General features: G+C 42.9%; 4 protein-coding genes across 6 annotated transcripts in view; 2 read left to right on the top strand and 2 right to left on the bottom strand.

Annotated features, from left to right (window-relative positions):
• Positions 1–3,129, bottom strand: part of LOC106741344 (myosin heavy chain, non-muscle) — a 32,655-nt gene extending 29,526 nt beyond the window's left edge. For 2 of the 3 annotated variants that reach the window (XM_014613228.1, XM_014613229.1), the window contains exon 1: positions 2,282–3,129. In XM_014613228.1, coding sequence (XP_014468714.1) covers positions 2,282–2,638 — 357 coding nt within the window. In that variant the 5' untranslated portion in view covers positions 2,639–3,129. The remainder of the gene's footprint in view (positions 1–2,281) is intronic. The other variant, XM_014613230.1, reaches the window with a different exon arrangement.
• A 1,804-nt stretch (positions 3,130–4,933) lies between these two features.
• Positions 4,934–7,686, top strand: LOC106741497 (probable low-specificity L-threonine aldolase 2). The gene is made up of 4 exons (XM_014613605.1): positions 4,934–5,173; positions 5,513–5,630; positions 5,957–6,040; positions 6,613–7,686. The coding sequence occupies exons 1-4, from the start codon at positions 5,117–5,119 to the stop codon at positions 7,515–7,517; spliced, it is 1,164 nt and encodes a 387-aa protein (XP_014469091.1). The 5' UTR covers positions 4,934–5,116; the 3' UTR covers positions 7,518–7,686.
• Positions 7,687–8,129: 443 nt separating this feature from the next.
• LOC106741496 (eukaryotic translation initiation factor 3 subunit D) lies at positions 8,130–10,764 on the bottom strand. Its single transcript, XM_014613604.1, has 3 exons — positions 10,474–10,764; positions 10,322–10,367; positions 8,130–9,736 (listed from the first exon to the last, which is right to left on the bottom strand). The coding sequence occupies exons 1-3, from the start codon at positions 10,642–10,644 to the stop codon at positions 8,271–8,273; spliced, it is 1,683 nt and encodes a 560-aa protein (XP_014469090.1). The 5' UTR covers positions 10,645–10,764; the 3' UTR covers positions 8,130–8,270.
• Positions 10,765–11,061: 297 nt separating this feature from the next.
• LOC106741402 (ATP synthase-coupling factor 6, mitochondrial) lies at positions 11,062–12,533 on the top strand. The gene is made up of 4 exons (XM_014613399.1): positions 11,062–11,172; positions 11,554–11,702; positions 12,126–12,253; positions 12,399–12,533. Exons 2-4 carry the CDS (start codon positions 11,560–11,562, stop codon positions 12,431–12,433), a joined length of 306 nt encoding a protein of 101 aa, XP_014468885.1. The 5' UTR covers positions 11,062–11,172; positions 11,554–11,559; the 3' UTR covers positions 12,434–12,533.
• The last annotated feature ends 9 nt before the right edge of the window (positions 12,534–12,542 follow it).

Raw genomic sequence — 12,542 nt, 5'->3', positions numbered from 1 at the left:
ATGAGATTCTTATCTGGAGATAGAGCTGTCATTCTGTAAGTTTTACTTTGTTTCGGAAATAGAAAAAAGAAATGCTTAACGTTCAGCCGTGAAACTTCTCATTTTCGGTAGCTTGAAACACCAAACCGAGCGATATCAGCCGCAGATAAAAGGACGGACGCGCTTTGTTGGCTATTGTCGATTATAATTTCGATGATTCCAACCTAGAACAATTGATATTATCCTCACATACAGAGGAACAAGAACGCTTCAGTCTGAAAATCGGGGCTGCGACTTGAATCCGAATCATATCGTTATTCGAATACTCGGACACAATACTCGACTACGAATAAAATCGCGGACATTAACCGGACATTCGAATATTTCTGATCGCGAATAATACGAATAGTATGATTCCTAAGCTATTCGGCACTTGGATACTTCCTGGAAGTATCCGGAATACGAACAGGCAATGGCGCGCTATTCGGATATCCGAAAGATGATTTATCCGGATAACCGCAGCCCTACTGAGAATCTTCTACATCCTGTTTCCGAGCTACAACTCGAATGCCACAAATACGATATAGGCTGTTCCACTTCCGAGCTATCGATTTACTTTTTATTCCCGTACATCGCCGCGCAAAAAGCGAGCCACGCCGAATAATATGTACTCTCAACGTGGGCAACGGTCAGGATTCGGTAATAGACGAGCGAGATAGAATATACGCGTTCAACATCTCTCGTCGTCGCTTCGTAAATATTTGGAACCACGTACGAGCCGCGTTTCGCGTCGTCGTCGCAACCGAGCCGGGAATTCCGCGGAATTTCAATGGTGCCGGCGATTAATTTTCACGGCGACGCGCGTGCCTACCGAATTAATAACGCCGGGCTCGAATTCGAAAACGGGCCTCTCTCAAACGCGCGTGGCGTGACTCACCGACGCGCTTCGTACCACGGCGAACATATTAATCCCGGCAACGCGTTTCACCTCGAGGAGACGCTTCTAACGTTTCCCGAAGACCGCCGCTGCTCGTCGGGATACTTTCGTAAACAGCCGCGTTGAGCAAATTAGCACTGACCGCGCGCGCGACTTCAACCTCTCTTCCTCCTCGAGCGTGGTTTCTTCGTTCCTCCCTACAAATTTTGTCGAGCATTTTTCGTTTGCGCGTCAATTACAGCCGCGACTTGAGAAAGCTCCAGTCAGAGAAAATTCTGGCCCTATTCCCTCCCGAGACGTAGTCACGACGATATACACGAGGAGGGAATATTTGAAGACACCTCACCGTATAACCGGTTTGATTGACGTCGGCGGACTAAAAACCGCTCGACTTGATTCTTCGATTCCGTTTTTTATAATCCCAATTTTATAATCCTACTTCTTGCAAGACGACGGAATAATTCGGCCCGAATCGGATCGGAGAATCGGCCCTAAGGGATTCGATCGTACATAAAGGCCGGCGCACATCTGCGCCTGCACCTGCGCTGCAGCGACTTTCGTACAAACGCGCGCGCGCGCGCGCGAAATGTATGTATTAAGGTAAATATTACATCTACGTGCTAATTCGCTAGGCAGATATCATTTGTGTATTCCGTGAATGTCAGTTCTACCTTACGTTATTGTTAAGCAATGAAAGTTGAGGGAGTTAAGCGATAAAAATAAATAAAGGAGAATATATAGGAAGATCGATATAGAAATTAAATTGCGTGTACGCTCCATCGAAATGGAACCGTGGAAGCGACACGCCAGATCCGTTGAACGAATTACAAGTAGCATAGTGAAACGAATTAAACTTTGCATTCAACTCCTTGGTGGTACGCGATGAATCTCGACTTTTAATCCCCACACGTTTAACTTTCAACCCGGCGAGGTTATTCTGAAAGATTCTGCGACGCAGTCTCTCTCGTAGACACCCGTATTACCGACTTGAGGCATGAGTTAAATACAGATTCTGTTTTCTCGTTTCGAATTCTTTTTAAATCCCCGTTAGAAGGAGTCGGGCGGCTCCTAAATATTTGTAACGCGAAACCCCTGGAAACTGTCAATCCCGATCTGCGGTATAGACGGAGAGAGAAAATCGGGTTAGCGACAAGCCCGACTACTACGAACGTTGGAGATTTAAATACCGACCCAAACCGACGGGGGAGAGAGTGAGTGAGAGAAAAAGAGAGTGAGAAAAGGAGAGAGAGAGAGGAAGAGAGAAAGAGACAGAGATTCATCGTACAGCCGAGCGAGGCTTCGATCGCACACCGGGAGATAAAGACGCGCGACAAGGGCATATTGCAAGGTATGTATCTCACTCACGTAAATCAGTCCAGAGTAGTAGCGGTCCTTTAGGTTATGCAGCACAGATGCCTCGTTGAGGCAGGTGAGCTCCGCCATGTCCTCGACCTTGTCGAACTTGGGCGGATTCATCTTCTGTATGTCGTCCTTCGCGACGAGTACGCGCTTGCCGGTCTCGGCGATCTCCACCTCGACCTCGTCGCCGCGCTCCCCCTTGATGCCGGCGGCGACGAAGCCCTGGCTCTCGTGCGGCACCCACACCAGCTTCTTCTGCGTCCATTCCGCCTGAGTGGCCGGGTCGTTGAAGCTGTTCCTGTCGACCGACAAGAAACGCAGCTCCGGGTCGGACCGGTCTACCCTCGAGTCCACCTCCGCCATCTTTGTTTAGCGAGCGCGCACACACGACGCGGCCGGAGCTGTTGCTGCTGCCTTTATCCGCTTTTAACCTGCGATCGCCTCTCTCTCTCTTTCTCTCTCTCTCTCCTTACGCTCCGTCACCGCCTGTTCCTGGGTCCTGCCGCGCCTTCTCTCGTTATCTCCTGCACAACGTTCTACCAGCTCGCACGATGTTACAACTCGCGTACGGGACACGATCGACTCGATCGCAGCCGAGTCTGACCGAGCCTAACGACACGACGACGACGGCCGTTACTTGCTGTCGCCACGATGCGCGACCGACGACGATACGGCTGCCGCTGCTAACTGTCGCCACGATGCGCGACCGACGACGAGTGTGCGGCGGCGGTGGCGGCGACGGTGACGGCGGTGGTGGTGGTGGCGGCGATGGCAGCGGTGGCGGCGGCGCTACTACTGCTGTTCCACTATTGCTCTATTACTACCACTACACCACCGGTGTTACCGCGACGCGGGCGGACTCGCCCTTCTCGCGAGAGAGAGTGTTTGATCCGGCTTGCGAGCTAGCCTCGCTCTCGGAAGTGACGTCGCGCCGGCGATGCCCGGCTCCATCGTTTAGTCATATTACGACCTCAGTTTCTCGTTTAGTATAGTAGCAACTCGTAGCAGAAATTCTGCAACTATATTGTGGAAATAACGGGTCTAGTAATTCCGCAAACCCGTTATTTTTATAATAGGTATGCGTTAGTGTAACGGGTTTACGGAATTATTAGACCCGTTATTTCTGAAATTTAGTTTCAGAATCTCCGCTACGAGCCGCCACGTCCCTTAACTAAAAACTGAGGTCGTGATGACTCCGATAAATTTCGCCCTATCTCTCTAGCCCCCTGCCTCGCTAAAATTGTGGAGAAAATGATATACAACCGCCTCAACTGGTGGCTCGAACACCATATGAAGTCCCCCAAATCCCAATTCGGCATCCGCAGAAACAGATCTTGCATAGATAATTTATTCATCTTGTTTACCAACATCCTAAGATCCTTTACCAAAGGCTCCTCTACTGCTGCTGCCTTCCTGGACATCAAATCTGCCATCGACAATGTCCTCTGGGACGTTCTACTTAAAAAACTTAAAGCACTCGGCATCCCATCTTGTACTTTGTCATTCATCTATAAATCGCCGAAAGAGAAATTTACTGCAAATTCGGCGATATAGATGAAATTCTCTGGACATTCAAAGGCCTTCCTCAAGGCAGCGTCCTAAGTCCCATCCTGTACACCATCTATACTTCCGAGGTGGAAAGTGCCCTTCCACCTCATTGTAACATCATCCAATACGCCGACGACATTGCTATTTTTTCCGATTTAGGTCTCAGTCTTTCCCCTAGTAAATCGAAATTTTGCATCTTCAAAAAATCATCAAGTCACCTCAATATCAGTCACCCTCATCTTAGCCTTAACGAAGACAAAATCGCGAGATACCATTCCGTAAAATTCTTAGGCATGATCCTCTCGTCCGATCTCAAATGGAACAAACAGGTAAATCATATTTGGAATACCTGTCAAAGTCCCTTCAAAATTTTAAACTGCCTTAGACATACCTGATGGGGTGCAGACCCATCGATTCTGCTTAGAATATATAGGGCTCTCATTCGTTCTAGACTCGAATATGGAGGCTTCCTTCTCCACAACCTCAGTTCCTCTCAAGTAGTATGACTCAAGGGCTGGTCGGACATATTTTCCATTGTAATAAAACATAAGCGAAATTCAACAGGCTATAACTTTCGCAATAATGCTATCGGGATCGTTTAAAAAGCACTTTAAAGTCTCTAATTTTCTCTTGAAGTCTCTAGTTTTTAACCACATTAACTATATTAATATTATCATTAATTTTCGTCAAGATATTTCGAGTTAAACGAAAAATGGTGATCGCTCAATTTCAAGAAAGATTTCGTCTTTCAGTTGAGTTTTCAAAGCGAAAAATTATTTGATTCGAAAATGTGACACAGGCGTTTTAGAGAAAAAACTTTAAATTTTTTACGTATTTGTTAACGAATGTCGTACACTCAATTACAGAACGATTTAACAGTTTCGGTTTCTATATTTGGAATCTACATATTTATGGTCCCTTATCTTATACGATAACTACGCGCATCAAATTACGTGCAAGGTATTTATAAGCGTTCTCTATAGATATAAGAACAGAACCGGTTCACACGTATCGAAGATATTAGTGTGGCGGCCATACTCTATCTCGCTTGCATGCGAGCTCGCCCCCCACCACACGCCGGCGAGCTAGTCTTTTGTCACTGCACGGCTAGTCCTTTGTCGCTGTGCGGCAGAAGAACAGTGGAGGCTAGCCCGCCGTTAGAGCTGTATTGTTGTAGTGTTTCTCTACGAAATAAAGGAGTCTTTCTTAATCTCTGTGCCGAGCACTCAGTGTGCACATGCCTAGATTCCTCCCGGGCTATCCATCCAACCTCCACACTAGTGTATCAGCAACATGTCCACATATGGCGGTATCAACGAGAATATTGAAGATTACGCGCAGGAAAAGGATGCAAGTAGAAAATTAAGAATCTTCTTCTTTGCATCTATTCAATCGTTATCAATTGTAGAGAAATCTGATAAATAACGATAACAATGAGCTTTCATAATCATAATGACGTCGTTCTGATGCGCGAGAGTATACGTGTTTAATTACGTTATTTCAATAGGACATTTTAATTGTTAACATTCGTGTCAGAGAAATTATAAAAAAATATATATATATACATATATATATTTTTGTTTCCAACGTTGGGAACATCTACGAAAGACACGGTTCCGACTTGAAGGTCAAACCTAATATTTTCTCATACGAAAATTGCTCGAAATAAGTTAAGTGTATGATTACTAGGCCATCATAGTCGACTTACGGAGCGATACGATTACAAAACCGACGGAAACAATGAGACTGTCCATGTTTCTAGCGTGTGTGGGAGACGATGTCTATGAGGAAGATCCTACAGTGAAAGGTGGCGAACATAAAAATGCATGTTGTTTACAATATGTCTGTTATCACTATTCGTTATCGCTATACCTCTGAACTAGTGCGATAAGTTGGAGTGAGAAAACATATACTTGTCTCGCTTCAACTTATTGCACTAGTTCAGCGGTGTAGCGAAAACGAACAGACCTAATATGACAAAATCCCTAACATTTCAATGAGACTTTCAATTTCGAAAGCGACTAAACTATATGACGAAAGAACAGAATTATATTTGAATAAATTTGTCAAATGATTTGTTAATCACAATATTTAAACAGGAAAACAAATTTAACCCGAACCTCAATTTTTTAGAATTACAAAAAATGGCCGCGGAATTACTTGGAAAAGAAGACGCGTTGTTCGTCAGTACCGGTACGATGGGAAATTTGATAGCTAGTAAGTATTTCAGTATGATCTCTATTTATCACACTTACTTCTCTCTTAGCTAAGCGTCATTAAGAAATTAAAGTTAACTTACTCGATGCATTATATAACACAGAGATCTTTTGTGGAAAAAAAAATATATATATTTTTTTTAAATCATGTTTAAATCTAGTCAAATCTGTTAAAATCATGTTTAAATAAATAAATAAATAAATAAATATATATATATATATATATAGAAGCCTCTCGACTCTTAGATCATCATGATTTACTCGTGACATCCTATATTCTGTTTTGAGCATCAAGTTTCATACTTACTACGACCCAGTAAATATCAACTGTCAGTAACCTAACATCAATATTATGGATTTCCCACTCAACAATGTTACATAACATGCGTTGTATTGCATTTACATTGTTCAGTGAACAATTTATAGCCTTGATGTTACATTGCTGTTAGTTCGTATTTACTGAAGATTATATTATAATAAAATATATACTTATATAAGGGAGAGTGAGTATACGCTCGTATTATTTGTACTCGGCTGTACTTTTAACATTCGCTCGTCTTCGTCTCTCTTCAGTCATGAATCACTGCGACGTGCGCGGCAGCGAAGTCTACTGCGGCGACAAGTCGCATGTGTTTCAACACGAGCAGGGTGGTGCCGCGCAATTAGCCGGCGTAAGCCTCTACGTCCTGCCGAATAACAACGACGGCACGTTCGACTTGAAGAAGCTGGAGGGCGCGATTCGCAGTGATAGATTGCACGAACCGATCTCGAAATTGGTGATAGTGGAGAACACGATTAATGGGATAATCGTGCCTCAATTGTGGGTGGAGGAGTTGACTGCGGTGGCGAGGAGGCACGATCTTAGGATGCATTTGGACGGGGCGCGATTATGGAACGCTTCGGTGGCTTCAAAGATCTCGGCGAAGGATCTCGCGGCTCCGTTCGACTCGGTTACCTTTTGCTTGAGCAAGGGATTGGGCGCGCCGGTTGGCTCCGTGCTTTGCGGAAGCAAGAGCTTTATCGCCAATGCGAGGAGGAGGAGGAAGGTGCTGGGCGGTGGGATGAGACAGGTCGGTGTAATCGCCGCAGCCGGGCTCGTCGCCCTGGAAGACTCGATACCGCTATTAGAGGAGGACCACCAAAGAGCGTTGACGATCGCGCAGGCGATCAATGAGATGAATTCCAAGGTGTTCACCGTAGACATGAGATCCGTGCAGACCAACATGATATTCGTGGACGTCAATTCCGAGCGCATATCCGCGGTGGATTTCATGAAGAGACTCCATCAAGTAGAACGGCCCGATGAGGATGACAGAATTATAATCCGGTGTCTCGCTCTAACCAACAAATTGATCAGAATCGTTCTTCATTACGATATCAATGATCCGATGATGTACTCTGCTATACGCAAGTTAAAATACGTCATCAAAGAGATGACGACTCTTCATGGAGATGACTCTAAGTCTCCTGAAAATTAACTGAAAAAGAGGCGATAACGTATTAAATATTTAATGAATAAAAGTATATATATATATATATATATATATATATATATACTCGTATATAACACTCTTCCCAGCATATTAATTTGACAAAATAGAACAGCATATCTGAATTTTTTTCATTTTATATATTTCCACCGACTTCCTAGCAAAGGATCTATTCTCAACATATTTCAGCAACTTTCCAACAAATCCACTGTATGTTTATAACGCAGGAATGTATTCAAGTTTATCACCTTGCACTTTTTTTTTAAGCAAGAAATTCCTCCAGTGTTTCTTATAAATTATCAATTTATGTGATAGTCAACCAGTCCGAATGTAAAATATTATAATAGAAATATAATAAATAGAAAGCTGCTTTGAGAAATGGGGTTCAGATTCTTTCCTCGCTGTATGGAATATGCGGATGCGGTAATAAATGTCGCAGGACTGACAATCGAACGAATAAATCCCGAAACATATGTTTGAGCAGGTCCCTTGGCGAGATCCTCGCGCGCACTTTCCAGCCTATGCGAAAATTCTGCGCTGAAAAACTTTTACCAATCGGTCCTGTCGAGAAGTTGTGTAATAGAGTTTCGCAGGATCAAGTATCGTACTTAAACTTCCTCATTTTATTTCCTCCAGTAAGACGTCAATACTTGCCTTTTACAATAATCCTTGTAAAAGCATCGGTCGATCGAACGCGATTACCGACTAGTGACGAATGTTATACGATTACTGTTGTCTCCGTTAACTCTGAAACGCGTCATTAACAGGCTCGTCGTCGTCCTCATCGTCTTCGCCTTCGCTTTCAAACGTATTATCGGGAATATCGTAGAGCCTGATCATAGGCTTGTTCGGATCCTTCATAATCAAATACTTGCCGTCCTTCTGCTTCATGCAGATGTCGATGATACAACGGAGAATTCCCCAGGCGTTGTCCATGTTCAGATTGATCTGCGTCGCGAACTCGTTCGGCTTGTACTGCTGGGTCCCGAGGATCACGTGTTTGCTGGAGTCGCGCACGATGGCGCGCGACACGTACCCGAACTTGAGCTGATCCGAGCCGGCCAATAACGCCTGCACGGTCCACTTGGCGAGCTTGCACGCGTTGTTGCGCAACTCGTTGGCCAAAACGGCGCCCCGCTGCGTGTCGAGCTTCTGGCGCCACTCGACTCCGTTGGCCAGCTTCGAGTCCCACTCGTTCAGCGCCTTGATCGTCAGGAACTGGTTCTCGTTGTTAGGACCCTGCATCACGGCGTCGTGCTCGCAACGTGCGACGAGCACTATGCCGTTGTTGAGGTCCCACTTGCGATAACGGTACGCCACGCTCGCCACGTCGCTCTCCTCCTCCTCGGCGATGAAGGGATTGCCCTCCTCGAACTTGTAGCGCGACTCGTTCGACTTCAACACCTGCTGCGAGAAGTTGTGATTGATGAAGGTCGCTTCGAGCGCCAAATTGCGCGGCGAGTTCAACGAGTTGCCGTCGTCCTGTGGCGGTTCCACGCTAGTCTCGTTTACGGTCAGCAGATCGAACTCGGTGTTGTCGCGCTTGTCGAAGAACAGCTTGTCGCCAATTTTCTCGATGACGATGTCCCATGAGTAATTGCTGCGCGTACAGCACATGATAGTAGCTAATATCGCATCAGTGGCGTAAACGTTGCCCTCGGTCTTGGACAGCTTGCGGATTATAGGATCGTCGGTGGTTGTCACTGTATGGAAGATCCGATCGATTCGTTGAAGCGGCTTCTCACTCTTCACGTTCACGCGGTCGTAAGTCTTGTCGTAATACTCGAGCGAGCCGCAGCACATTATATCCTCGCCATCCTTCACGCCGGGCAACGAGAGTTTCGCCAAGCGTGGGAAGTCCATCTCCTCAATGGTCAACCAATCCGGTCGGACCGTCACAGAGGCGTCTCGTATCTTGATTGGCGGCTGATTCTTGTGATTCCGCAGGCCCTGCTGTCTACCCCAGCGTTTCGTCTGCCCCTTGCGTTCTCGCTCACGCAGCTTCAGCTTTCCCAATTGCTGCATCTGGCTCAACGCACCGCGTTGACCACCACGACCGCGCAAGTTGCGCTGGTTATGACGGAAGCGGCCACGCTGGTACGGCGGCTTCTGCACGCGGGTGGTGTCCACCAAGTGGAAGCTCGTCTCGTCTTCGTCGTGGTAATAAGCATACTGACTGCCGCAACCGAACTGCGATGTATATTTGTCTGGAAAAGTGAAGATGTATTGTTGACACTTGTCACTGTGTTGTTGTATTGATGTTGATATTATTCACAAAATAGAACAAATATCCTTTCATTCCTACATATAACCCGAGATAGCGAATGATTCATCTCTAAAATTATTGATATTAGATTGATGTATATTACACAATTATGAAGCTAACAAAGGATTCGAATATAGCAGACTCTTAGGGTGATATTTGCAGTCAGGTCTTATATTTAAGATCATTTTAAGTTCATCTTCAGATGTTCACCCTAACTTATTGCACCAGTTTATCAGTGCTGCTATAAAAAGCAGACTACTTGATTATAAGATATGTATAACAGAAAATGTGTGCTGCTGAAACAATGACTTTATCAAAAATATCTAGGCAATTCCGTAACAAAGGCCTCGCAAAAATGTGCGTACTCCTGGGCCGCCGAAGGAAGACTTACTACATAAATAAGCCGTCAGTCGTCATTGATGACAAAACATATGCAACATAACAATGCCAACGAAGCGCCTAATCGATTTCCTGAGAAGCATAGTGATTAAACGTAAGCGAACGATGAAAGTGGCGAGATACGTACTTGGAAATTTCTTATCCGGGAAGGCCGGCGTGGTCCAATCGGAGATCTAACAGAAACAAAAGGGAAAAGAAAATGTTTTATAACAACGGAGTAAAATTGAAAATGTTTTATAACAACGGAGTAAAAACGGCGAGTAAGCCTCGCACGCTCACCTTGCCGAGTCTGTCGCCTTTCGAAAATGGCTGATAAGGAATGTCTTTAAACTGATCCGGCAACTCACACGGACCCCAGCCTTCCCGATTGTGCTGAATCGCCGGCGCTTGGAAGTGCGCTATTTCCTCCTTGTGAACGGGATCGTCCAACACCACCACGTCGTCCGTCATTTCGATATTTGATGAAATTTCTTACGCATGGAATCGACTCGTCACCAGCACGGCACCATGCGACGAACAGGAACCCGAGGTCCCCGGAAATCCTGCTAGCGACATCTTGCTAGCTTTTACGCGTCGACAGTGTCGCCAACTAAAGCTCCAAATTCAAGCAAACATCTCTATCAAAGAAATTTACTAAAAATTATTTAGAATTGTAAATTTTTAATATCTAAATTAAAAGATTGGGATTAAAACATTTTAATCCGCTAAAATGTAAATGAAACTCGAAAACTTATATTGAAAAGTTAAAATAAAAGAAAACTGCATTCGAAACGCATTTGAAATACATACGTGACGAATTCAGGAGCTGAAAATATTCTGATTCGGTTTTCACATATCTTTTCACTATCGCACTGTATTCTCTCCGCACCGAAGTAAAATCGGATTGGACGCTTCGATGGAAACTAGACCATCGAGTATCTTCTGATCGAGGAGACGGAAGAAGAGGTTATAGGTGATATAAGTGCTAAAAGAAAAGAAGTTAGTATATTATATTAAATATTGATATATTTGTGATATGATAATTTTATAAAATTATTGTTGTCGTTAATTGTTTTTCGGGACAGTGCGTGTTTAATTTGTATAATTATGTCTAATTCACAATCCAAAATCTAACCAACAAATATTATTGCATTTATTACGTAAGAGAACTTCAATAGCGATTAATTTTTGCCTTTTTTTTAACAAAATTCAGTATTTAACATAGAATCAGATATGATATAAAATATGATCTATAATATAATATTTATCGATAAATAAGGATTTATCTAACTTACTATATAAGAATATAAAATTAATCGTTGACAGTTGCTATATGAAACCTGAAGTTTCTTTCCTAGAGTTATTTGAAATAATTTGTAGGTAATCATGTTGAAATTACGCCTGGTCATTAATGTGCCGAAAGTTATAAGACGTAGCTTCGGTACTAACATCCCTGTCTTACAAAAAGCAAGTGATCCCATACAACAGCTCTTTATTGACAAAATTCGGGAATATAAATCGAAAAGCGCGTAAGTATATTTCTTGAATAATAATTTTTTGTATAATTACCTACTATATCTTCTAATTTTTATAGTATACATTATCTATATTTTTCAAATTTTATTTTAAAATAATGCAATCTCTTAGGCGTTGCTCCGAAAACTTCAAAAAGTTAAGTTTTTGTCAATTTTCTGTTTGTAATTAAGGACATCTACAATAAGAAGAATATAAAATATGTTTGCTTAAAAAAAACATGGTTCTGAATGTATATTATTATATATAATAAGTAATATATAACAAAATACTTTTTACTTAACTACAGAATCAAATCAGTTTCATTAATTTAGATACTTAATGGCTTATCAATTTCTTTTCTTTTTTGCATATCCAAAGTAATTGATCAGAATATAAAATTGTATATTTGATGCTAAAAGAATTCTGTTCAATTAAAGAGGTGGCAAAATGATTGACGCCAGCCCAGAAATCCTTAAGGAACGAGAATCTGAATTAGAGAAAATTCATACGCAATTTGGTAGCAAGGGAAGAGACATGACGCAATTTCCTCAGTTTCAATTCACAGGTATGTAATTTCATTTATATATCTATCAGACACTGTTACCTTTATCCTATCAAAAAATGATTACAAGAACTTCGTATCTCTTTGTATAAATGTTATATGAGCATGTGTTCATATATTTGACTTGACATAATTTGTTTGGTTTTAGATCCACCTGTGGAAATTGGTATTGATAATAAGTAAATATGTCGATATATATCATAGAACATTCATGTATTGATGGTTAAACCATTAAATATTAGATAATTAATCGCAAAGAATACACATACCATTACAAGGGTTATTGGTTATT

Source organism: Dinoponera quadriceps, unplaced genomic scaffold (assembly GCF_001313825.1).
Source record: "Dinoponera quadriceps isolate SergipeBrazil2010 unplaced genomic scaffold, ASM131382v1 scaffold405, whole genome shotgun sequence".
NCBI lineage: Eukaryota > Metazoa > Arthropoda > Insecta > Hymenoptera > Formicidae > Dinoponera > Dinoponera quadriceps.
This window is presented reverse-complemented; position numbering and strand designations above follow the sequence as displayed.

Excerpts from the sequence above, each read along its gene's own strand:
- LOC106741497 (XM_014613605.1), top strand. The coding sequence starts at position 5,117 with ATGTCCACATATGGCGGTATCAACGAGAATATTGAAGATTACGCGCAG. Across the intron at positions 5,174-5,512 it reads ATTACGCGCAGGAAAAGGAT|GCCATCATAGTCGACTTACG; the intron begins GCAAGTAGAAAA and ends TATGATTACTAG. Across the intron at positions 6,041-6,612 it reads GATGGGAAATTTGATAGCTA|TCATGAATCACTGCGACGTG; the intron begins GTAAGTATTTCA and ends GTCTCTCTTCAG.
- LOC106741496 (XM_014613604.1), bottom strand. The coding sequence starts at position 10,644 with ATGACGGACGACGTGGTGGTGTTGGACGATCCCGTTCACAAGGAGGAA. Across the intron at positions 10,368-10,473 it reads AAGGCGACAGACTCGGCAAG|ATCTCCGATTGGACCACGCC; the intron begins GTGAGCGTGCGA and ends TGTTTCTGTTAG. Across the intron at positions 9,737-10,321 it reads CCCGGATAAGAAATTTCCAA|ACAAATATACATCGCAGTTC; the intron begins GTACGTATCTCG and ends TCACTTTTCCAG.
- LOC106741402 (XM_014613399.1), top strand. The coding sequence starts at position 11,560 with ATGTTGAAATTACGCCTGGTCATTAATGTGCCGAAAGTTATAAGACGT. Across the intron at positions 11,703-12,125 it reads GAATATAAATCGAAAAGCGC|AGGTGGCAAAATGATTGACG; the intron begins GTAAGTATATTT and ends GTTCAATTAAAG. Across the intron at positions 12,254-12,398 it reads TCCTCAGTTTCAATTCACAG|ATCCACCTGTGGAAATTGGT; the intron begins GTATGTAATTTC and ends GTTTGGTTTTAG.